The sequence below is a fragment of the Taudactylus pleione genome, unplaced genomic scaffold, assembly GCF_031769625.1.
Source record: "Taudactylus pleione unplaced genomic scaffold, aTauple2 ptg000386l, whole genome shotgun sequence".
NCBI lineage: Eukaryota > Metazoa > Chordata > Amphibia > Anura > Myobatrachidae > Taudactylus > Taudactylus pleione.
In genome coordinates, this window is record NW_028284787.1 from 11,921,363 (window position 1) to 11,948,750 (window position 27,388).

General features: G+C 41.2%; 1 protein-coding gene across 2 annotated transcripts in view; it reads right to left on the bottom strand.

Annotated features, from left to right (window-relative positions):
* Positions 1-27,388, bottom strand: part of ADCY1 (adenylate cyclase 1) — a 480,535-nt gene that overhangs the window by 296,006 nt on the left and 157,141 nt on the right. For both annotated transcript variants that reach the window (XM_088445657.1, XM_088445656.1), the window contains exon 3: positions 13,952-14,070. In XM_088445657.1, the coding sequence (XP_088301783.1) occupies positions 13,952-14,070 (119 nt within the window). The remainder of the gene's footprint in view (positions 1-13,951; positions 14,071-27,388) is intronic.

Sequence of the window (27,388 nt, forward strand, 5' to 3'; positions counted from 1 at the left end):
GTATGGTGCAGACTGTATGATAACTCTGGACTGCTCCAGACTTCCCATGATCCAGAGCAATATCTCTACTAAGAGTGTCACTTATGTACATCTCAGGGCCTGGCTTGTAAGTGACACAGAGATTATAATGCTGTAAAGTTAACATCATACTCTGAAGTCTTTTAGGTACACAGAGAAGAGGCTTCTTAAAGATGGCAATTAGTGGTTTATGATCAGTCTCCACAGCAATCATGTCCCGGCCATATAGAAAGTAATGAAAATGGGAACAAGCAAACACAATACTCAAGCACTCCTTTTCAATTTGCACATAGTTCTGCTCAGTAGGAGTCAATGCCCTTGAAGCAAATGCAACTGGTTGTCCTTCTTGCATCAGGCAACATCCCAGTCCGTTTTTACTGGAATCACTCTGTATAGTGACTGGCTTGGTAACATCATAATACTTCAGGACAGGTGTAACTGTGAGCAAATGCTTCATTTCCTCCACTGCCTTATCATGTTTTGGAAGCCACTGCCATATCGTATCTCTGTCCAGAAGTCTGCACAGAGGTTCACATACTTCTGAAAGGTGAGGCATAAATTTGGCTAAATAGGTCACAAATCCAATCAAACATTGCACAGACTTTACATCTGTGGGCGTTGGCATTTCTAAGACAGCTCTAACTTTTTCAGGGTCAACTTTCAAACCTTCAGAGGACAGGATATGACCATGAAAATGAACCTCTTTCAATTTAAATTGCAGTTTCTTCACACTAAGTCTTAATTTCACTTGCCTGCAATGATCCAACAGTGCTAGTAACTTGCGGTCATGAACATCCTCTGCTTCCTTTTCTGTCTCCCCACAGCCAACAACAAGAATATCATCTGCTATTGGCTCAATGCCGAAAAGTCCAATCAGCAATTCATGTTGTTTTCGCTGGTAAACTTCAGGTGCCATCGAAACACCAAATGGAAGTTTAAGCCATCTTTTCCTACCCCAGGGGGTCCAAAAGGTGGTCATAAAGCTGCTTTTTTCATCCAGCTAACATTGCAGAAATGCATCACGTGCATCAACCAGTGTAAAGACTTTTGCTTTGGGAAGCTTATATAAAACATCCTCTAATGTTGGCATAATATAATGAGATCTCCGCAGTGCTTGATTTAAAAATTTAGGATCAATAGATTCTTAACTTGTCAGGCTTTGCCACAATGACCATATTGCTAATCCATCCATCTGCTTCATACTGATCAAGTAAAGCTTTCACTCTTGGCTTGAGGGCTATAGGCACATTGCGTGGAGCACACTGGAATGGTGGAACACTAGGGCAAGTTCAAAATGTACTTCCCCAGGAACAGACTTCACTGGCCCTTTGAACACATCATCATAGGCATCTATTATTTGCGCTTTCCTTAATGGTCCAGACAAATCATGTTCCATGTTATGCAGTTCAGTAGGAATAGTAAATTGCATCAACCCCAAACGCTCACAAGTTGAACCTGACAATAATGGTTTCTGATGGGTCTCCACATTTTCAAAAGTTAGCATGTGGGTATGTCCACTAATGACACATTCTGTTCTGAACCGTCCCAATGACTTCATCAGCTCCCCAGAAAACAGCTTCAGTTTAGTGTCACTTGGCAGTAACCGGACTCTAGGAGCTAATTTTATGTTATCGCTCAGACTCATCATATCACATGTTGCACCTGAGTCTAATTGACATGGTTGCCTCTTATTATTCAAAATCAGATGTGCAAACCACTTTTGGCCTTCTGATCTCTCAGTCCCAATACATTCTGTTGTATAAATCACTTCTGCATTATGGGTATCTGTTTCAGCTATTTCTTCTACTGTGTGTACTTCCCCTGCTGAATTCCATCTCTTGCTTGACATGCATACTTTAGCAAAATGATTGGTAATGCCACATGATTTACAGATTTTCCCAAATGCTGGGCACTGCTCCTTCCCTCGCCTGTGCATTTAACCACAGTATTTGCAAAGTGTATCTTTGGCTGCTGGTGAGCTCTGCTGCTGATTTTTATATTTTGGGCCACCCATGAAATCATCCCTTCTGTGTTGTTGTCTCTCTGCAGCATTAACATTAACAATCTGTCTGTCCATGGCTCTGATTCTTTGGTCAGTGAGCTCTGCTGTGCGACACATTTCAATAGCTGCTGACAGAACTAAATTCCGCTCTCTTAAAAGACGGCGACGTGTGCTCTCACAATTTATGCCCAATACTAATTTATCTCGTATAAGTTCATCTTTTAATGTGCCATACTCACACGTTGCTGCCTTTTCTCTCAGCCAGGTAACAAAATTATCAATGGATTCACCTTCCTCCTGTTTACTGCAGCCAAATATATACCTCTCGTATATATCACATTTTTTGCAGACTTATAATATGTCTCCAATGCATCCAGGATTGCTTTTACATCTTTTTGTTGCTCCTCAGAAAGATTCAGGTTGTGCTTATACACATGACGACAGTCACTGCCCATCACTCTCCTCAGTGTGGCTGCCTGCACCTCAGCAGATTTATCATTAAGGCCTGTGGCTAGAGAAAAATCTTCAAACTCAGCTCTAAAGTTCTCCCAGTTAATGCACACATTGCCACTCATCTGCATCCCATCAGGTGGAGGAATATTGTTGGTAGTTGCTATGTTGGTGTGCTCTGACTCCAGTAGAAAAGTGTATACAATGCTGTTTCAATCCACTTGATATCTATGCACTCCTTATCCTTTTCTTGTCACTGCAGGTTTTCTCATAATCTTGAGCTCTTGTACCATCAATACCAAGTATCATTTGTGGGCTCAGGCACTTCTGACACCATGTTTCAGATGTATTAAATGAAGGCAGACACTGCATGTTAGTTCCAAGTAGCCATGTTGTTCATAACCAGCACATAACATCAAAACCACACCCACATCACAAGTAGCTGCACCTTATAAAGGTCTACATAGCACCACTAGGTGGTGCCAAATACAGAAGATTAAAATTACACTAACAGGTGTTGTCAATCTTCAACTTCCTAGCAATATTGGAAATTATAGGAGTGAAACTAACCTTATAAATGTCTTCAAGATAAGTAGGCATAAAAATTCCCAGATATTTTAAATTAAAATTTTAAATTCAGGGAATGCATGAAAGAGGAAGGACAGCTGAATTGGAAAAAGGAAGGATCTCTGATTTATCGTAATTAATCTTATAACTGGAGAAAGAGTGAAAACAAGTGATGAAATCTAAAATGGTTGGTATAGAAACCGCTGGGTTAGACACAAATAAAAGCATATCATCAATGAAGAGTGCGATTTTTGTCTTCACTGAACCCACAGTAATTCCAGAAAAAATAGAATGAGCACGTAGTGCTATAGCTAAAGGTTCAACCGCTAAAGCGAATAGGGCATGATATAACGGGCACCACTGACGAGTCCCTCTGCATATCGCAAAAGGGTCAGATAAATGACCATTACATAATCCTTGAGTGTAAGAATTCCAAAACAAAGTTTGAATAACTTGAATAAAGTCTGCTGAGAACCCAAACCGGGAAAGCACTTCACAAAGATGGTCCCACGTCGTCAGATCAAAGACCTTTCGGTATCTACAGCAAATAACAGATTGGGGTCAGCATTATTACAGCCCCGCAGAGACTTAGCCACAGCTAAGACCTTCCTAATATTGCAGGTGGAGTAACGACCCCATATAAATCCAGTTTGGTCTTCATGTATCAGGTGGGGAAGAACCAGCGTAAGCCAGTTTGCTAAAATTTTAGTCAATAATTTATAATCAACATTTAGTAATGATATGGGGCAATAAGAACCAGGGAGATCTGTATTTCTACCCGGTTTATGACCCTAAGCAAAGCGGAATTGAAGTATTGAGGAATAGTGTGCTTTTCTAAATTATGATTAAACATACCCAGTATCTTCAATTCTATGAGAGAGGATTTTATAGAAATCACCTGTGAAGCTATCAGGGCATGGAGCCTTTGACGGCTTAAAATTTTTCATAGCAGATCAGAGTTCTTGTAATATTATAGGGCATAAAGTGAATCCAACATAGTAGTATCTAAAATAGGCACAGAAATATGATGCCAAAAACTAGCCTTTGCTGTAGCATCAATCAACGGCTGGGAATAATTGAACTAGTAGAAAATACAAAGAACTTAAGTAGTTTGCGCACAATAAGTAGTGCGGGACTCATGACTTTTTCAATGATGGAATTAAACCAGAGGGACGGGAGCTAAGCAGTAGGTTAGAGAGCAATTTCTCGGTGTGGTTTCCAAGCTTATGAAAATTATACTCCTTTTGCCAAGAGTACCTGTCTCCAAACTCTGTTAATATATCATCAAAATGTTGCTTAGCCAATAAGTAAGATAGTTTATTGGCATGGGAAAGGGTTAGCTTAAATTATTGAAATGAGTCAGTTAAAGTTTGCTGGACCGAGTGGTACACCGCCAAATATATATTTTTTTGTATGAGAAGTATAGGACATAATATTTCCCCCAAATAACCAATTTAACAGATTGCCAAAAAAGTAGGGGGTCTTCAAGTTCATGTTGGGCATTATTGTGCTTATACTCTTGCCAATAGGTTTCAACTTTACTTCGAAATTTAAGGGAACTTGTCAAATGAGAAGCAAAACACCATTGTCTATAGGAGCCCCTATCTACCTTGGCAATTCTAACCCAAACCAGTCCATCACTAGGGAATAATGCACCAGAAAGAAGAACGTAGTCTATTCCCGACAAAGTCCCAAAAGCAGCTGAAAGATGTGTATTCTTTGTCCATAGAGTGTCTAGCTCTCCAGACATCTATAGAGTGTAGTTGTGTGGCAAACCAGGACATACCTCGTTTGGGAAGTGAACTGCCAGCCGGAGCCGAAGTATTTCTATCCAGGAAGCAAGAGGAAATTAACTTAAAATGGCCACCTATAATCAATTGATAAGAGGCAAAAGGCCTCAGTTTTTAAAGTAAATGATTGAAAAATTGCCTAGAATAAACGTTGGGAGTGTAAATATTACATAACAAACATTTTCAACAGAGTCGTCTGTAATAACTAATTGCCCAGAAGGATCTGTAATTACTGAATGAGTTATAATTTGTAATTGTTTTCTTGCTGGAATAGCCACTCCTCGGGCCTTTGAATTAAAGCGGCGAGGACGCTATTACAGTTTTATTGAGCATATGAAGTTTTAACATTTCTATAGCCGTTAAATGTGTCATCCAATTGCAATTTGATAAGATAGACCAATATTTTTTGCGTTTAACCCAGGGAATTAATCCCACCTACATTTCAGGATCCTATCTTTAAAGCAATCATAACTCAGTTACGTAATGAAATAGGTACAAGGAGCAGCACTGTAGCATTGAGCCGGCAAACATAAAAATCTGAACATCTATTTAGCAACATACCAGAAATAAAGGGGGAGAGAGGAAAAAAAGGGAAAGGAAAGTCTAATGGTGCATACACATGGGCCGATTAAAATGCTTGATATGAACGATAACTACATCGATCATATTGTTATCGTTCATATCGTTCATTTTTTGGTCCCTTCCAACCCACCAACAACCTGCGATGCACTGGCAGGTATGAAAGATAACGATATCGTCCTTCACCCGTGCATGCAGGCCAACCTGGTCGATATCGACCAGGTTACAATGAGGATCTGTGATCGTTGATCGCGGGTCGTTGGCTGTCGTTGGTGGGTTGGTGGTGTACTGGATGATCGATATTGATCATCCAGCACCCCCGGGAGATCATTCAGCAATATTGTTATCGCTGACGGTCGTCCTGTGTGTATGCACCACATAAAGCAAATATATTAGAGCAGGATGCAAAATGTCTAGTGAAATGCATCTCGCTCAATACAAAGTAAAATTGAATTCACATACAAGAAAATTACAAAGCACGTACAATTATAACGAGTGAGATGAACTCTGAAAGATTCCCAGCCCTCTAGGCATACAGCAAGCAATAAATTGTGTACCCAAAAAGATAGAAACGCAAAATGGCTGAAGCCCAAAATTTAAGTATCAATAGAAAATACAACATTACATACTTTACCAATAGGCAATGACAGAATAATAAACAAAAATCTCACAAAAAATCTTGAGATAGGCAGTCAGCAGTGAACTATGGCCCTCATTCAGAGCCGTTCGCTATTTGCGTTCATTCGTTCAAAAACAAGGGGTGGCTATGCAAATGATCCGTTCGCACATTGCAGTCTGTTCACACCTCTAAGTCTGAACGAGCGAGCAAAACATACGCTCTTTTATTTCTTAAAAACGCCCCCTGGCCGCTCGCACCATACATCATGTCCGCTATTTATTAGATTAATCGAGTACATCGAACAGAATATGAACTGCTCGCTATTCTTGTGGTTGGTTTTTTCAACCGCTATTTTGCGAGCAGTTCTGAGTTAAAAAAAACCAAGTGACGTGGTCATTGACGCTGCTATATTAATTATGCACACCCATAAAACGCCCGTTTTGACATTTAAGCACGCCTGCGTTCGAATTCCACTCCCCCGTTTACAAGCACCTTCCCCTGTTACCACCCACATATGCCTCATTCTGTCACTCAAAATAGCAGGCACTCGCTATATTGCGTACAAATGTTTTTCGGCCGCACTGACTGGTTCGCGCATGCGTACTAAAAACCGTACGCATGCGCAGATGTGCGAACATCGCTCCGAACGAGCGTACTGCCGCTAGCGAGTGGCTCTGAATGAGGGCCTATGAGTGAACGCTAAAGATGGAATGTACAAAAACTGTACAATCTGGAGCAGATGTAGGGAAAACACCAGCAAAACTTTCTTTCTCCATATCTTCTTCGTCTAGATATGCAGCAGCATCTGGGGCATTCGTGAAATCTTTAAATTAATCCTGCATTTTTAGATTACATTCCTTTGCTCCTAGTGAACTCAGGGCCTGAATCAGAGATGTACGCAAACCTGTTGGTCATCGCACATCTCCGATGGTGGGAGGACTGCGCATGCACAGGAGGTGTACTGCGCATGTGCAGCCCTCTGACTACAAGTCGGCTCGCAGTGTCTCTCATTTGGGAGGCGGAGTGGGGGATATTCCCTGGCAGCGTTCACGGAAACTGGGATGTGGTGCCCCCGTATTCCGGGAGGGATGAGGCCAGAGTCTGCGTGGGTGCACGCAGACTTCCTGGCCTTGCAAGCTGCCAGGACTCTACCAGGCTGTGGGAAGCTTTAGCTCCCAGCCTTGCCTAAGGAACATTGGCAACAATCGCGACCGATGGTCACGATTGTACCGATGATGAACCCAGGCTGCGACCCCGGTCACAGCACTGGGCTCACACAAATGCAGGAAGAAGGTGTGTGACATCTCCTTCTGCATTTGCATCTTAAATGGACGGAATTGCACAGCCGCTTGTGTGTGGCTGTGCAATTCCGTCCATCTCTGAATCAGGCCCGCAGTGATTATACTAATTGCCACAGTATCATATAAAAAAAATATCTCTGTAAGCATTATATGTCTAGTATACATTGTTTGGACAACTTGGTTGATCTGTCTATTGCTCCAGCTATTCTCTGTACTTTTGTTCTTTCATATTATATATATTTCCTTCTTTCGGGTTGTTTCATAATATAGTTATTTGTATTTGTACCGGGGTTTCTTAATTTTTCAGATTTAATATATGTTTATTGCTATTGTAGACACACCCCATGAGGAAGAGTCTAGACTGTCAGCGTCTGAGGAAAGCAAGCTGGAAGAGCATCAGTGGGCAGCATTTGGTGGGTGGAGCTACACACTCCTGTGGCGGCTGTGCTGCATGCATCATAGAGGCCATATATTCTCAGTAAGTTGTTTTTTGTTTGTTATTTAGAAATTTATTGTGACCCTGAGGAAAAGGCTTGAAGTCTTTAAACGTTGGCAAATATGTGTATTTACCACAAAATCATGCCTGACTGCCGTTTCATCTTTTGGAATGTACATTCTCCTAAATTCAGGAACCAGGGTAAGTTGCTTTTGACATTCAGAGAGTGCCGTTAGGTTTTAGACTATGGGCCTGATTCAGAGCCAGATGCTCTGACCAGAGCGCTCACTCTGAATCAGGGCCCTCCTATCTAAACTTGGAGCTGCCTCCTGGCTACTCGCATAGCTGTGGGTGACCACCCACAGCATATGTGAGCGGCCAAAAAGATGGTCGCGATGGTCAAGACCATCGGGCTTGCGACGAGACCCTGCGGTAGGGTCTCGGTGACCGCAAGCCCTGGAGTGATTTTGGCTCTATCAGAGCCAAAATCACTCCCACTGACATCACTAGTGATGTCAGTGGGGCCGGACCCAGACGGAGGCGTTCCCATGAAACGCCTCCGTCTGGCAGCCACACGGGGTTAGAGTCCTTGTAAGGGGTGGTACCCAGTCAAATTACCCTGAGGTGTAGACTAATTGCCAGTGTTTGTGATCAATATAGTTGGAGTTCAGAAGACATAAGGTATAATATTGTGCAAACTACCACAATATACAGATCAGTGGCGCTATGGGCCTGATTCAGAGCCGGACGCAATTAGCGCTCGCTCGTTCAGAAAAAGGGGGTGGCTATTCAAATGAACCGTTCACTCTTTGCGGTCTGTTGACGCCTCCATGTCTGAACGAACGAACAAAACTTGCGGATGTTTATTTGAAAAATATGCCCCCTGGCCGCTCGCATCATACGTCATGTCCGCTATTTATTAGATTAATCGAGTACATCGATCAGCGTATGAACTGCTCGCTATTCTTGTGGTTGGTTTTTCCTACCACTATATTGTGAGCAGTTTTAACTAAAATTACAACCAGGTGACGTGGTCAATGACGCTGCTGTTTTAATTATGCACACCCATAAAACGCCAGTTTTGACCTTTAAGCACGCCTGTGTTCTTAATTCCACTCCCCGTTTTCAAGCACCTTCCCCTGTTACCACCCACATACGCCTCATCCTGTCACTCAAAGTAGCAGGCATTCGCTATATAGCGAACAAATGATTTTCGGCCGCACTGACTGGTTCGCGCATGCGTATTCTAAACCGTACGCATGCGCAGAAGTGCGAACATCGCTCGGAACGAGCATACTGCCGCTTACGAGCGGCTCTGAATCAGGCCCTATGTTCAATATTTGATGTTTGTTTATTTAGTCGTTGCCATGTCAATTGGCGGCGTCAGTATTTATATATGAACTTTATGTGTTAGATGTGTACATATACATAGTGCACTGGACGTGCAGATCGATTAGATAGGTGTTCGATGCACGCCTGTCATTGGTATCCGTGGGTTGCATAGCAACGCGCAGTAATACTGGGTATATACCATAGTGTACATTACGTTGGTATGTTTATTAGTGGTGCTATATTTAAAGCTCACTTATTTTGCCAGCTACCTTAATAGACAAGTCACGCTGACTTAACATTAGCCTTATGCGATAGATCAGTGGCTTCCCTGGTGCTTAGCAATGCACCAGGACTCGGCATATTATTGTCACATGTTCATAGTGCTTCTGAGATTAGCATTCTTTGGTTGCATAGCAACGTATTGTGACGTAGCGTGATGTCGGTGCCATGTGATAGGAAGTGTTTGTCACTTCCTTGATGTGCTGCACATGGCGATTAGACGCGCTCTGTTAATAGGTATGGTATAAATTGGGGCCTGTGTGTTTATACATGTTATGATGTCACGGGTGATACACGTGTGTTGGTGATACTAACGCTACTAAATACAGGTGATGATTATCTTGACAAAGGTCCTCCAGGATCGAAACTTTGATTAAAGCTATTCACCCATGTGAGATAATGAATAAAAGAAAATAAATTACTGGCTTTTGGTGAGTGCCCTCTGTTCTTGTTACGTACAGGACTGTCTTTGGATATAGATATATATATATATATATATATATATGCATTATAATATCTAGTAGTTTAATATACTCAGTCCCTGTAGTGATTGATATAAATGAAACAAACTAAAGAAATCTTTTCATCTTTAAATCTTGCAGTATCAAACACCTATTCAGTTTTATTGTATTAACAATTGTGATTCAATTTATTGATGCTGCGGCGGCGGTGATGCACAGGAGGTCGGACCCCACGAGGTATGTAATGGTGAGTGTATTCTTTATATTTTTGTATGTGTATGGAACTGTTTGCACCTGACAAAAGCGCTGAAATAAATAGCGCTGAAACTTTGCTCGTATATTTTTTCCTGATGGAGCGATGAGTCTCTCTCTCTCACTCTCTCTCTTCTCTCTTTTCTCTTCTCTCTCTCTTCTCATCTCTTCTCATCTCATCTATATATAGCCAAGGGGAACCAGAACACAACTGGTGAAGCAGCACACCAAATTTATAAGCAAAAAAGTTTTTATGACTTCATTTCAAAAAGACATGTTGTTCATAGATAGATTGACATTATATCAGTCACACATGTGTAACTCACCTCAACTCCAATTAGATCTATTTTCATTCCATGGCCGTTCAGTCCGTCGCGTCCGACGGGGACCCAGAAGTGACGCGAGCGGTCCAACGGGGCTTCCGTGTCAATAGCCGGAAGTGATGTTCCGGCTATATGATCACAGCAAGAGAAATCTTTTTAAAGAACACTTCTTAAAAACATAGAAGAGTTTCAGGTGTGTGTAATTTGTGACTCCAGGTTCAGCAACATTACATGGTATATAAAAACAAACAACATATATTGGGAAAGATAAAGTAAAAGGAAAAATCAGGATAAGGAATAGCTTTGTTAGAGAAAACAATTAAAGTTCAGTTCTTCATTCAAGCCCAAAGGTGATAAAGTGTGTAAATTATATATCCAGCGGCTTTCACACTGTAATAGTCATTTATTTCAGTCTCCGTCTCTCAATAATGGAGGTATGTGGTCAATAGGTATACCTTTGAAAACCAGAGGATTATGATTACTTTCAACAAAATATCTAGCAACCGAAGGAGTATTTCCATCAATAATTTGAAACGCATTACGTATAGAGGACCTATGTAATGCAATGCATTCTTTCAGCATTCTGACTGTTTTACCCACATATAGGTGTGGAACATTTGGGCATTTGATTATGTATATTATGAATTTACTATCACAATTAAGATGATGGTTTATTTTAAATAGTTTTTTTAGATTTAGGGTCTTCAAAATGGTCACCTGTAAGTAGAAATCTGTAGTTAATACATTCTGAACAACGGACTACACCTTTCTTTAAGGATAGCCAAGTTCTAGGTCTCTTAGTGTTGATATCGGACTGAGCAAATATATCTTCTATATTATTGTTTCTTCTATTGCTGAAGAGTGGTGGATTTTTACAGCATTCAGATAAAAAAGGGTCCGTTTGTACTATAGGCCAATGTCGGAGCACTGCACTTTTAATTATTGGTGAACTGATTGAAAAAATAGTATTAAAAACAAACCATTTTTTATTCTCATTGTCAGCTCTTTTGCTGCTGCCAAGTAAAGTTTCATTTGGATCATAGCCCCGGTTGGTAAATTTCTTGCCCATCTGATTTAGAGCATCTGATAATTGATTTCTATTAGAAGTTATGCGGACCACATGGAGAAGTTGTGAATAAGGTAAACCTCTTTTAAGAGGTGAAGGATGAAAGCTAACCGCTAACAAAAATGTATTCTTGTCAATTTTCTTCGAATAGACAGTAGTCTCAAATACACCAGTTGATACATCTATATTTACATCTAGATAGCTGATAATATGTGAGCTGAAACTTGTGGTAAATCTAATAGAACTCTCAATCATATTCAATTCATCCACAAATTTAAGGAGATTTTGTTCACCACCAGTCCACACCATTAAAATATCATCTATGTACCGCACATAAAATCGAATATATTTGGCAAACGCTGGGACATGAAGTACTTTTTTTTCATAAATGTGCATAAATAAATTTGTGTATGCTGGGTCCATATTAGAACCCATCGCGGTCCCACGGCAATGTTGGTAGAATGTATTATCAAATAAGAAATAATTATAATAATGAATTATATCAATAAGTAAAATAACAAAATCAACCGGTGGGCCTTCATAGTGTGAACTGGTGGCGATCATATCTCTGATGGCCTGCATGCCATCTTCATGTGGAATATTTGTGTATAGATTTACGATATCCATCGTAGCAAGTAGCACATCATTTGATGGTAGTATGTATTGCTTCAATTTATTTAAAAAATGTGTGGTGTTTTGTATATAATATTCAGCATTCTGTACCAGTGGCTGCAGTAGAAAATCAACGTACTAGGAAAGAGGTTGGCATAGAGAATCTTGAGAAGAAATTATCGACCTGCCCGGTTGATTAACTAAGGACTGGTGTATCTTGGATAAGATATATAGCAGGGGAATAACCGTATGTTCTTGAATTAGGAATTTGGAAGTGCTTTCATCAAGCAAGAAATTAGATAAACCCCAGTTAATGATATTATCAATCTCTGTTTTATACTTCCAAGTGGGATCATTAGGAAGTTTCTGATAGCAAGTCTGTTCCTATAGTTGCCTCAGAACTTCATTGATATAATACAATCTGTTTAATATAGCTATGCCACCACCTTTTTCGGCTGGCCTAATTATTATTTCTTTATTATTTTGTAAAGAGTTTATTGCTGCAATTTCTTCAATAGTAAGATTATTGTATGACATTATTTGTCCACAAAATCGCAGGTATTACATCTCTTTTCACTAATTTAATGAAAGTATCAATGAACGGGCTTTGTACTATCGGGTCAAATGTGCTTTTTGGTCTAAATGTTTTCTTAGATTCTGTTTGTGGTCCTTTCTTTCCAAAAAAAGTTTTAGTTTTAAATGTCGTTGGAACTTAAAAAGATCTATCTCAAAATCAAAAGGTTTCTGTTTAAAGGTTTTAACAAAAGAAAGGCCTTTAGAGAGCACTACCAATTCACATTTAGTAGGAACATATTTCGATAAATTAAATATAACTATTTCTTTTTGGTTCTGTTCCTGCCTCTGCCGGATCTTTCTTTGTTTAGACTTACACTTGACCCTTCCCCTTCTGCTGGGTTTGAATTTTCGGGCCTCTGTTTGTTTTGTATAAATACATTCCCTTTTAAAACAGTTATTTTGGAATGAGTATTGTCAGAGTCACTTAAAGATGTACATGACTCCAAATTAGTATATGAGCTATTAATCCGTTGTTTCCTATAGCCAGAGCCAGTATTCCATGTGCGTATCTGTTCCCTACCATACAACCACTGGTACATATCATATAGCCAGAACATCACTTCCGGCTATTGACACGCAAGCCCTGTTTGACCGCTCACGTAACATGGAATGAAAATGAAAATAGATCTAATTGGAGTTGACGTGAGTTACACAGGTGTTTGTGATTGTTTGATTGTCCAGGTGAGGCTCGTTAACAATAGTATAAGCATGATGTGAGCTCAGTGTTCTGGTTATGCCACAGGAGGAAGGTGCCCGAGGGCACCGAAACAGCTGTCGGGCCTTATACTTTCACACTGTTATGCTGCTATGTCGGTTCACACTGCTGGCCACTGATAAGTAGTTTTCTCTTTTGCCGATATGCACTATTTAGCACTATCACACTTTATGTGAACTGATATAATGCCAATCTATCTGTTAACAACATATCTTTATGAAATGAAGGCATAAAAACTTTTTTGCTTATAAATTTGAAGTGCTGGTTCACCAGTTGTGTTCTGGTTTCCCTTGGTATATGACCAAGCACCCTGAATGAATACACATACTCTCTCAGAATACTCTCTCTCTCTCTCTATATATATATATATATATATATATGTATATACATATATTCACACTGTATATATAATATATATATAGATATATATATATAGATATATATATATACTCTTTATTATTCACAGTGTCACTTTTGTCAGATGTTTGAATATGTATGTCACTACATGTCACTATATTTGTACTCAGAATTTCCACTTTACAATATTTTACGCCGCTTAAATGTCAATCTTACCTAACGTTGTCATGTCTTTGAATGTAAATCTTATGGAAAATTCTCTCAGGTGGCTTCAGAAAATCTTCCTTCATTTCCATGGCAACATTTCTAGGTAAAAGGCTCATTAAAAGACGTTCCTAAAAATAAAAATAAAAAACATTTGAAATCCTGTATTTATACACAATTGGAGAAAATCAACCATATTTATAAAACATATTATACAACATTAAATAAATAAAAATAAGGCAACTACCATTAATACACAATCTACACTGATAAATCAGAATACAAACATTAGTGTTCATTGCATAAAAATGTAATCTTTGATATACAGTACCAATCAGAACCTCAAAAATAAATTTTAGTTACCATGTTCGCCTCTGAAGAAAGTAGCAAAGAAATGAATCAAATTATTTTATTTGATAATGTAATGGATTTCAGTTACCGCTTTTTTGTCTACCTAGGTCTATAAAACTAGGTTATGACAAATCATTGTAGTAGTTGCAGCTGTGAAGAGTAAAAACTAAATTGAAAGGGAATAACTGAAATAGTAAAAAAACAATATACAGTAGCTGACGATGCCTCTATTTGTTAATTAAGTTTTGCTTACATACAATAGCAATCAATTAACCCTGTCAGTGCCATAGCTGAAATATTTTAGGAGATTACTGTAGGTAGTCTATTCTGAGATGAATGCTATTTATGCCAAAAACGTACAATAAGCTTAAATTACAGATGTGGCCACATCAATTTATACTCCATGCGCTACAAGTCATGTTAAACATAACATGTGAGCGCTGTGTGACTCATTACCGCTGAGCGTCTTTTTGTGTGACTTTTTACCATCAAATGTGTCTTATTCGCACAATGCTGTGAATAGGACACATAAGCATCTTCTACTGACTACAATGATATGCAGCATGTCTATATTCTGTGTGATACTGCGAAAAGACGCTGAGTGATACTGAGCCACGCCATTGCATGGCATGACTAGAAGGGCTGTTTAACGTGCAAGGAGGCTAGATGTATGAGGACACATCTGTACCTAAAAAAATATGTCAAATGTGTACTGTGCATTATCATATGTATATTAAAATGTCTGTGACTGAGCATTGGTAACAAAATGTTTAGTTTCCATGATTTACACTGCAGTGTATATCTTATGATATCAGCGTAACTCTTCAGAGAACTACAATGGGGGTTCCCCTCTGTCTGACTCAGACTGTGGGAAAATCCCACTGTCTAAAAAGTACTGCATTGCTACTTCTAAATCATCTACGGTGGGGCTAAATAAAGAGCAATTGGTTTTATTTAATCTGTTTTGATTTTATTCTCCAAAGCTAGAAACATGAATGCCCAGATTGAATAAAGAGGATATCCCAAGTCCCTTAAATGAGCAATACATTGGAGAAAGAGGGATGTGTTCTGGGGGAATCGGTATGAAATACCGCCGGCCGCATGGCCGACAAAAGCAGAGTTCCCAGCAATGGAAGCCCTACAGCGCTGGAAATCCTGATCGTCAATAGGTAAGTACTTACTAACCTAACCCCCTAACCCTCTTTGGGGTGCCTAACCCTAACCTCCCCCTAAGACCCCCTCTAAGTGCCTAACCCTAAGTCCCCCCCGGGGTTGCCTAACCCTAACCCTCCCTCCCCCTAGCCTAACCCTAACCCTCCCAGGGGGGTGCCTAACCCTAAGTCCCCCCCGGGTGTCCTAAACCTAATCCGCCCCCCCTGCGGCTGTCCGCTCGTGGCACCCGGTGTCGGGAAAATATCAGGTGTCTACATCTAGAAGCCCGGCATTTCACCCTCGCCGGGATATAACAGTCGGGAAGCCGGCTGTCAGTATTAAAGCAGCTGGCTTCCCGATTGTATACCGTTCTGGGTTGTTTTATTTATTTATTTTTTAATAGTCCAGTCTTTTTTTACATCAATGCTCTTTGGAGAACTACAGGTCCTAGCTTGTCCTGGATACAAGTGCATTCTAGCAATTGTTGTTCCTCAAGTAGTACTACAAGTGCTAGCATGCAAAACCCGTACTTCACTGAGAAAAATTATATTTTCTATTTTAAACTACTAGTCCTAGTAGTGGCAATTTCTTTTTCTGTGGGACTCCATGCTGTTAACCTTCAATTTGACAGCTACTGTACCATCACTTTATTTATTTTTTTAAAGCTATTGCAAGATTTCTGCGGGTAATCATGATCATCCTCATCACAGATCTTGCACCAGAGAAAAGGAAAAACCACTGAATTTTTATTTTCATTTACTCTTATTCTATTACCTAATACATTCAGTTGTATACATGAATATAATGTAACACAATTATTATATATAAAAAAATTTCTGCCCAAAATAATAAATAAATTATATTGTACAATAAGATACAGTTTGAATGGAAGGTCTCTTTATATAGTGCCTACTTGGTGACCATAAGCTGTACTGCAGCATTTTCTTAACTACAGATGTGTCCTGCTACATCTTTGCACATAGCGTCATACAGGATTCTAAGTCACAGCATGAGAATAGCACAGTATGGCATGGTAAGGTGCAGTGAGTCTTGACAATATCCATGGCATGCAATACACAGCTTCACTGCTGGGTGGCCAGTGCTCCACTGAATAAATGTGAATAAGTGGTGAATAATACTCCAGTGGATGGATACAGTATGGCACTACAGAACACAATGTAATACAATAATCAAGCAGTGGATGGATACAGTATGGCACTACAGAATACAATAGAACAGTAAGCCCTATACACAGTGGTGGCATGCCTTAGAAATTAGTAGTAGTGTCTGAGCAGCGGTGTATAAAACCATCACTGAGCTACAAATCTCAGCCAAGAAAGAGGTGTCTCTGGATTACAAACTGACTGTGCGTTTTATGCTGCACACTTGCAGCAATGTCGGCACTGCTGTGCCACTAGGAACTTGTACAACATGTCGCTAATCGGTACACAGCAGTAAGTGCCTTTAACTGCAGCATTGCATAAACTGGTGTGCAGCGGTCACATAGTGATGGCATGTCTGAGAATTTAGTAGTGGGGTCTGAACAGTGGTATATAAAACCATCACTGATAAAACTATCACTGAACTACAAGTCTCAGCCAAGAAAGAGGTGTCTCTGGATTACAAACTGACTCTGGGTTTTATGCCGCAAACTTGCAGCAATGTTGGCACTGCTGTGCCACTAGGAGCTTGTACAACATGTCTCTAAATCGGTAAACAGCAGTAAGTGCCTTCACTGTGGCACTGCAGAAAGTGGTGTGCTGCGGTCACATAGTGATGGCATGTCTGAGAATTTAGCAGTGGGGTCTGAACAGTGGTATATAAAACCATCACTGAAGCATGGAAATTCCTCTCTCCCTGCGACTTACCACAACTTGCCTTATAAAAAAGAAAGTTGCCCTACTGTTGCCCTGTGTCTTAATCCTACCTTGTCTGTTGTTGGTCATAGAATTGTGTATTTACACTGTATTGAAAGTTCTATGTATATTGCTAGTACAGTGCATTGAGGCATCTTAAAAATATATATGAGGGCTGATTGAAAAGTAATGAGACTGATTTTTATATTCAAAATCAATATGACTCCACAGGATCTGAACATTTTTTTTTGATCATCATCATCATCATCATCATCATCATCATGACATTCAATACATTTTTTGAAGCTTTTCAACAATGATTCAAATACATGCAGTAGACTGTTTTGTGACATCACTTTTAGTGTTGCAGCTGTGGCATTTTTCACTTCATCATTTGTTGAGAACTTTTTTCCGTGCAGTTGTTTTTTCAGGGTTGGGAATGCCCAAATATTAATGGGCACCAAGTCCAGGCTCTATGGAGGGTGTCCCAGTGCTGTCCCATTCATGTCATACATTGCTGCCAATGCAATAGCAGCAACATATGATTGGGCATTGTCTTGGAGCAAAAACCACTGTTTCTTCAGCAAATGTGGTCTTTTCTTCCTCATGGCTCCATGCAATTGGGTTTTCAGGATGGTTGCATAGTAGTCACCATCAATTGTCTGTCCATGGGGAACCCAGTGTATCATCAAAGAACAGCAGAAGCATGACTTACACACCGAAGGAATCACACAGAATTTTTGGGTCGGAGGCAAATTTGTGTGTTTCCTTACACAGGACTGTTGTTTGGATTCCGGATCATAATGACGAATCCACGAATTCATCACATGTCACAATCGATGTCAGGAAATCAATTATCCTCTCAGACATTCGAACGGTGTTCTTGCACATCTCAACTCGTCTTCGTATCGTATCTACTCTTCTGTGAGATTTCTGGGTACCCACTTGGCACACACACGATGAATTTTCAGTTCCTTTGTCACAATCTGCTGAACCCATACCAAGTGAAGCCAAAAGTTTGTGTAAAGTTAACCGTCTGTCATTTTGGAACATCTCCGCAGCTTTGGAAATGTTGACATCTGTAACCACAGTGGATGGTCTCCCAGAATGTGCTTCATCAGTCACTCGCATTTTACTCTTTGAGGTGTTTCCACGACCGAAATACTACAGCATGGCTAATTATTTCTCCACCGTATGCTTTCCATAACATTTCATGAGTTTCATTTCTGATTTTTCCAAGTTTACCACAATATTTAAACACACATATCTGACATAATCTCACAGACATACGAAGATCTTCCACTCGTTGTGACCAAACAAAGAAGACTACGGTACTCCAACAGCAGGTTCAGACACATTGATGTATGTGCTTTCACAATAACCAGCATAGCATTGCCATGTCTACCCATGGTCAGTCTCATTATTTCTCGATCAGCCCTCTTAATAATAATAATCTCTATATACAGTCCCTTGCAAAAGTATTCACCCCCTTTGCATTTTTCATGTTTTGTTGCCTCACAACCTTAAATTAAAATTAATTGTTTGAAGGTGTACATCATTTCATTCACAGAACATGCCTACAACTGTGAAGTGTTTTTTTTATATTGTGAATCCAACATTTAGGATAACAGAAAACTTTAGCGTGTATAACTATTCACCCCCCCCCTAAAGTCAGTACTTTGTCGAGCCACCTTTTTGCAGCAATTACAGCTGCAGGTCGCTTTGGATAAATCTCTATGAGCTTGCCACATCTTGCCCCTGGGATTTTTGGCCATTCCTCAAGGCAAAACTGCTCCAGCTCCTTCATGTTGGATGGTTTCTGGTTGTGAACAGCAATCTTCAAGTCTGACCACATATTCTCAATTGGATTGAGATCTGGGCTTTGACTAGGCCATTCCAACACATTTAAATGTTTCCACTTAAACCACTCGAGTGTTGCTTTAGCAGTATGCTTCGGGTAATTGTCCTGCTGAAAGGTGAACCTCCGTTCCAGTCTCAAATCACAGACAGACTGAAACAGGTTTTGCTCAAGAATATCCCTGTATTTAGCACCATCCATCTTTCCCTGAACTCGAATCAGTTCCCCAGTCCCTGCTGCTGAAAAACATCCCCACAGCATGATGCTGCCACCACCATCTTTCACTGTGGGGATGGTGTTCTTGGAGTTTGCGCCAGACATAGCGTTTTCCCTGGTGGCTGAAAAGTAAAATTTTAGTCTCATCTGACCAGAGCACCTTCCTCCATACATTTGGGGAGTCGCTCACTTGCCTTTTGGCAAACTCAAATTGTGTCTTCTTATTTTTTTGGCTTTTTTTCTGGCCACTCTTCCATAAAGCCCAGCTCTATGGAGTGTATGGCTTTTTGTGGTCACATGCACAGATGCACCAGTCACTTCTGTAGAACTCTGCAGCTCCTTCAGGGTTACCTTTGGAGTCTGTGCTGCCTCTCTGATTAATACCCTCCTTGCCCGGTCTGTGAGTTTTGGTGGGTGGCCCTCTCTTGGCAGATTTGTTGTGCTACCATGTTCTTTCCATTTGATGATGATGGATTTGATGGTGCTCCATGGGATCATCAAAGACTTGGATATTTTTTTATAACCCAACCCAGAATTGTACTTCTCAACAACTTTGTCCCTGACTTGTTTGGAGAGCTCCTTGGTCTTCATGGTGTGATACCTCTTGCTTAGTGGTGTTGCAGCCTCTGGGGACTTTCAGAAAAGGTGTGTTTATACTGACAGATCATGTGACACTTAGATTTCACACAGGTGGACTTCATTTCACTAATTATGTGACCTTTGAAGGTAATTGGTTGCACCAGAACTTTTGAGGGCTTCACAGCAAAGTATGTGATTACATAAGCACATGCCAATTTTCAGAATTTTATTAATAAAGATTCTTTTTTATATATTTTTTCTCATTTCACTTCACCAAATTAGACTATTTTGTGCAGATCCATCACATAAAATTCAGATAAAAAAAATATAAATTACAGATTGTAATGTAACAAAAAAAGGTAAAAAGCCAAGGGGATTGAATACTTTTGCAAGGCACTATATATATAAATTAAAGTCCCCGGTATAGGGGCCTGTCTGTTCATTTGGGCTAAGCTCTTGAACCACTGGACGAATTTTGATAGGGTTTTCACTATTTTGTGTTGAGGCTGTTGCAGGGCCGGGCGCTGCACTCTGATTGACAGTGAAAGGCAATCAGAGATAGCAATGTGCCCTTTTGATAAGCAGCAGCCTAGACAGGGGAGGGAGTTTGGGACTTAGGTATCAGGAATGTAAAAAAAAAACAACCATCGAAACACCATCAAATGATTTCCATATGATGATGGCAAATATCGGACCACCACCATCAAATGGTAAAAACTCTACCATCGGACCAAAATCATTGATTGTTAGTAACCATCGGATTCCGAAGTCCATTTCTACTCTGAACCTGCAGGCAGACTCCATCCACCACTCCTCCAAAGTAAAGTGCTCCCTCTCCAGCGTGATGTTCAAGCTCAGCCACATGCCCTCAGTGAACAGCAGGCACCTTTCATGGAAGTCAGCACTGTACTCGAACAAGGGCACCATGGCGAGGAAGCTAAACAGGAAACTGAGGAATTACAGGGCACATTGTACAAAGAGGATATTGGCATATTTAGCACTTGGGGGGGTGCGCATGGAGGCTGTGGAATTATGTACCAGTGCCCCAACCCCGGGGGGCATACTGCTGATAATGCTTATGGTACCTGCAATACAAATATCTCATATATGACCCTCCTGCCCTTCCCAGCACACCCCAGTGGTGGGGCCCTAGCCAGCTGCAAAACAGCAGCAATGGGGGTTGTGGTAGCAATGCTGAGATTCAGGGGGCAGGAGAAGCAGGGGGTTATGGTGAGATGCAAGGGGCTGGGGTGACATAGCTTAGGTTGTTATGAGATGCAGGGGGTTGTGGTGAAATGAAATTGCTCCCGTGTGAAGCCGGGGTGGGTCGCTAGTAATAATAATAATAATAATAATAATAATAATAATGGTACCTGTACAATTACACAGGGTTAAATACACTGACATTTATTCTGCTGAGTGGTGGACAAAGCAGAGGAAGTAACTCCTTTGAATTTATTGAATTTAGGTTCATTAATTGAGGAATTTATATTATATATAAATAGTCTCATGTGTACTACCTCTATGCAGAAGTAAGTTATAAATGGCATGGCATTTCAGGATTTGTAGCAAATAGATAAGTTGAAAATAAACATATCTTTTTGCTACAAATCCTGAAGTGCCGTGCCGTGGATAACTTACCTCTGCAAGGAGGTAGTACACATGGGACTGTTCTAAGTTTGGCAAAGGCATTCAGGAGTGCCGAACCAGGTGTGATACAGATGTGTCAACATACATCTATCCTTTGTGCACTACAAGATGCGCTACACATAACACAAGAGCTCCGTGCGACTCAGTAGAGCCGAGCGTCTTTTTGTGCAACTTTTAACCTTCAAATGCATCTTAATCACACATTTGCGATGCTTCTGCTGATTAAAATGATGTGCGACATGCCTATATTCTGTGTTAAAATGATATGTGGCATGCCTACATTCTATGTGCGACTGCGGCTGTATCTGCATGCAAAATGCTACATTACAGTGTTACAGCCGCTGACCCTGTAATGTAGCATTTCGCATGCAGATACAGCCGTAGTCGCTCACAGAATATAGGCATGCCGCACAACATTTTAATCAGCATAAGCTGCTTGTGCTCCCTATTCGCATTGCTGTGCGAGTAAGAAGTATTTGAAGTTAAAAAGTTGCACAAATAGACGTTCAGTGCTACAGAGTGACGCCAAAACATGGCGCGACTAGAAGGGCTGTTTAACACGCAAGGAGCCTAGATGTATGAGCACACATCTGTATATATATCATCAGCACCTTCAAAGTGCTTAAAAGTGATAAATAAGGTAAATAATATGCAATAGATAGATAATATGCCGCTTATCTTAAGTGTTCATTGTCTTCAGACCATTCATCGACCCATGATAGTATAAGAGAAATTACATAAAAACAAGAAAATTCAAACAATTGTGCGTACTTTTTTAGAAACCTGTATCTTGCTACATATATTTATATACGGTGTCTATAAAATAATATTTAACACCATTTGCATAGATACTTGTAGGTTTTATATTAAGAAGATATTTAATGTACAAAACAAATTAAAACAGTATCCAATGGTAGGTAGCAAACATACAATAATTAAAAAGCAATAGCGCATATCTTTCAAAATAAAGTCAGGAGTGAAGTTGTCTAGGTTCAGACTTCATCAAGGGGATGGAGGGTACTGACAAAGATTCAATATTTATAAAGATGAGTCACGCTGGGAGGCGGGTTTTTGAAAGCTGAGGCCTGGGGCTGTGGGAGGAAACGGAGGTGAGGGGCCTGAATGTATGACCTCCGCATCCACGGGTCTTGGTCGTTGGCGAGACCTAGTCAAAGGTGCGGAATCTAACCCACGAGATGGTGTTCGCCAGTGACCCCATCAATCGGGATATGGGCTTGAGCTGCACCTCGTAAGCAGGTCACAGTACTAGGTGACTAGGTGAAAAAAGCCTGCGGGAAAAGGAGAGGTGAACACTCGTGGCCCAAATGGTCGGTGCCAGTAAGAGGTACATAAGGACAGGGGTGGAACCCCTAGTTCGGGATACTGTACTTGAGGTACAAGGAAGTGTGCACTATGGACACACTCTACCGGGTTGCCGGTCAGAAGGAGTGCACCACGGTGCAATACTGTAGCACGTGGGTAGGGACCACAGAGTCCAATAACGAGGTGGGTAGTGGTGCTGGAGCCAGCCAGAGATGATGACACTGGAGAGGTGGGTACATATAACTACACTCAGGCTGTGATGATAAAGCACTAGTGAAATGGATAGTATACTGCACACAGGCTGAGGTGGTAAAGCACTGGTGAGATGGACGATATAGCTGCACATAGGTTGAGGTGGTAAAGCACTGGTGAGGTAGACGATATAGCTGCACGCAGGCTGAGGTGGTAAAGCACTGGTGAGATGGACGATATAGCTGCACACAGGCTGAGGTGGTAAAGCACTGGTGAGGTAGACGTTATAGCTGCACACAGGCTGAGGTGGTAAAGCACTGGTGAGGTAGACGATATAGCTGCACACAGGGATAGATCACTGGAAGCAAGGGAACCTGGAACGAGAGACCACTAGTAACACTAGCAGTGACAATGGTTGTTCAGGCACTTACCTGATACACAGGAGCCGGATGTATACCCCTGGAAGCCCACTGATTGGTCCACAGCGTCAGCTGACCGGCTAGACTGTCAGGGAAGGAAGGCTAGTCAGAGAAGGAAGTGTCATGGCGGTGCCCATGATGGAGACTCCAATCCCCGTGCACCAGGCCGCCTGACACACCAGCATCAGGGAGAATGCTCAGCACCTCCCACGTCGCCGCACCAGCCGCCCGACTGCCCGGGAAGTCAGAGGAAGCCGGTGGAATGGTAAGGGACGGCCGATCCCCGGCTGAACTCTGACAGTACCCCCCCCCTTTGAGGGTGGACACCGGACACCCACCAGGTTTACCAGGAAATCTAATATGGAAGGCTAGAACCATATGAGGCGCGTGAACGTCTGTGGCTCTAATCCATGCTCTTTCTTCTGGACCATACCTTTTCCAGTCAATGAGATATTGGAGGTTGTTAGATTTGGTAAACCGAGAGTCCAAAATCCTCCCTACCTCGAACTCTGTACCTTGAGAAGTTTGCACTTGAGGTAACTTGGGAGCAGAAGTTTGAAAATGATTCAGCACTAGAGGACGCAGCAAGGAAATATGAAAGGTATTGGATATTCTTAGTTGAGGAGGGAGTTCCAACTTATACGCGACTGGGTTGATGACCTTGCGAACACGGTAAGGACCAATGAAGCATGGGGCTAGCTTCATACTGGGTACTTTCAATCAGATGTTCCTGGAGGATACCCAGACTTTATCTCCAACTCTCAGCAGTGGAACAGCGACGCATCGTCTATCCGCAAATTTTTTGTAGTTCTTAGATGACTGCTTCAGAGAAGAATGAACCCTCTTCAAAATGGTTGCGAAAGACTCCACCAATTTAGAAACTGCAGGGACCTCTACTGTAGGTAAATTTTGAAAATCTGGGACTCGAGGATGTCTCCCAAACACCGTAAAAAAAAAGGAGTGGCTTTGGAGGAAGTGTGATATTTGAAGTTGTGTGAAAATTCTGCCCAAGGTAATAGATCCAGCCAGTTATCTTGTGAGGAAGAAACGAAGAGTCTTATGAAAGTCTCCAGCTCTTGGTTAACTCTTTCGGTTTGCCCATTAGTTTGTGGATGATAGGCTAATAAAATTTTAACTTGGTTCCGCAAGTGCTACATAAGGCTCTCCAAAATTTAGCTACAAATTGGACTCCGCGGTCGGAAATAATCTCTTTAGGAAGTCCATGAAACCTGAATATTTCATTAACAAAAACTCTTGCCAACTAGGAGCAATGGAATAAAGTGTGCCATCTTAGAAAAGCTAACCACCTATTATGGACCTCATTCAGAGTCGGTCGAAGCACTTCTACACTTCCCAATATATTTTGTGTATATATATATATATTTTTTTTTCTTAGCTTTTTAATTACACCTTCACTTATTAACACATAGTTTTTCCTTTAATCCTATACTAACACTTTAGTCTCTCACTAGTGTGCTTCGCTGGGGTGGCTGGCTATCGCCGGCTTTTTTGGGGTTCTGCACCCCAGATTCTGACCAAGTGATAGGGACCTCCGGTATCAGAGACGCCGTGACGCGGCCCGGAGGCTTAGCCATATCTTTGCAAATATATGCAACTGAGATCTCTGAATTATCTACCACCATGTAGTTTTTCAAATCTTATTGCTGATTTCATTCTGAGTGCTGGGGGAATACTTTTTTTTGTTGTTTCTTGTATAGACTAACCCCTCCCTTACATGCACCTGAGTGATATTACTGAAGTGATTGAGCAGCTTCCAACTTGTATTTCTGTATTGAGAGGCATAGATGGGACCAGCGTTAGAAGGGCGTGCTGGTTCTTGTAGTGCCATTAGGAGGACTTCGGGGTGACTCCAAGGTAAGCTAGCTCTCAATTCAGGTATATTTGTATGTGCCATTATCATGTGGCATTATATTGGGCATATATTACCCAAATTGGATATAGTTATCAGTTTTGGGGATGAGTTTGGGGTGCCGTGCCCCTTGGGGTTGGTGTGGCTGGGCTGCTCTGGTGAGGCACACATTAACACTTTATTTAGCACTTCTACACTTCCCAATATATTTTGTGTATATATATATATATATATATATATATATATTTCTTAGCTTTTTAATTACACCTTCACTTATTAACACATAGTTTTTCCTTTAATCCTATACTAACACTTTAGTCTCTCACTAGTGTGCTTCGCTGGGGTGGCTGGCTATCGCCGGCTTTTTTGGGGTTCTGCACCCCAGATTCTGACCAAGTGATAGGGACCTCCGGTATCAGAGACGCCGTGACGCGGCCCGGAGGCTTAGCCATATCTTTGCAAATATATGCAACTGAGATCTCTGAATTATCTACCACCATGTAGTTTTTCAAATCTTATTGCTGATTTCATTCTGAGTGCTGGGGGAATACTTTTTTTTGTTGTTTCTTGTATAGACTAACCCCTCCCTTACATGCACCTGAGTGATATTACTGAAGTGATTGAGCAGCTTCCAACTTGTATTTAGGTTTTTACACTGACATGATCGTAGAGCTTAAGAGAGGGTATGGTCAACCTTAAGCTCTATGACCAGTTCCGATGGTTCCCGATGGTCTCGATTAATCCTTATATGCCCGGAGATGAAGTGTAATGCGTACGAGAAGGGGGCGTACTTTTTGTCTTCCGGCCGCTTCCTCCCCTTGGTCGGCCAGCTACAGATCCGAACTTAGGGATGCAACTTGCGAGGGAATCATTTGCATATCCTGCCCTTTTTCCCTTACGACCGAGCGGCCGCTTCGACCGACTCTGAATGAGGTCCTGTATCCTTTGGAGCATGGTAGTTCAGAGATGAAATCCATGTATATATGGGTCCAAGGAGTATTAGGAATGGATAGGGGTCGCAGGAGACCTGCTGCCTTCCTCTGGGGAGTCTTATGCTGAGCGCATTTTACACAAGAAAGAATAAATTCTCGAATATCCCCTTTCATTGTGGGCCACCAATAGGAACGCTGAAGGAACTTGTAAGTCTTGAGGATACCAGAATGGCCAGCAAACAGAGAGCTATGAGCCCAAGTTAGTAATTTTCCCCATAGTTCCGGGGTCACAAAAATTTTACCTGGGGGAGGAGTCAAAATTTGAGTAGAGGCGAAAACTACAGGATCTAAAATTGGTTGGGGACGTTGATGATCCTCTTCCTGAGTGCTGGACAAGAAAGACCGTGAGAGGGCGTCAGCTTTTTTTTTTAGACTGCCAGGACGAAATTGAAGTTTTAAATTAAATCTTGAAAAGAACAAGGACCAACGGGCCTGTCTAGCATTTAAGCAGTGAGCCGTTTGGAGGTAGATTAAATTTTTATGATCCGTGATCACGGTAACTGGAAAGTTGGCTCCTTCCAACAAATGTAGCCATCCCATTAAAGCTAACCGCATTGCTAGTAGTTCCTGATCACCAATTCCGTAGTTTTTTTCGGAAATGGAAAACTTACGAGAAAAATACCCACAGGGATGGTACTTTCCATCACTTGAGATTTGAGACAGCACTGCCCCTACCCCTACTGAAGAGGCATCTACCTCAACTGTGAACGGTTTGTCCAATTGGGATTGGCACAGGATAGGTGCAGTAGAGAAGGCTTCTTTTAATTTTTGGAAGGCTTGGATGGCAGTATCTGGCCAGCGGATGGGATTGGCACCCTCCTTTGTGAGATTAGTGATAGGTGACACCAGTGTGGAGAAATTTGGTATAAACCACCGGTAATAATTTGAAAATCCCAATAAGCGTTGAGTAGCCTTCAAGGATTTGGGTAAAGGCCAGTCAGAAATGGCTTTTAACTTCTCCGGATCCATCCAGAGGGACTTTCCAGAAATT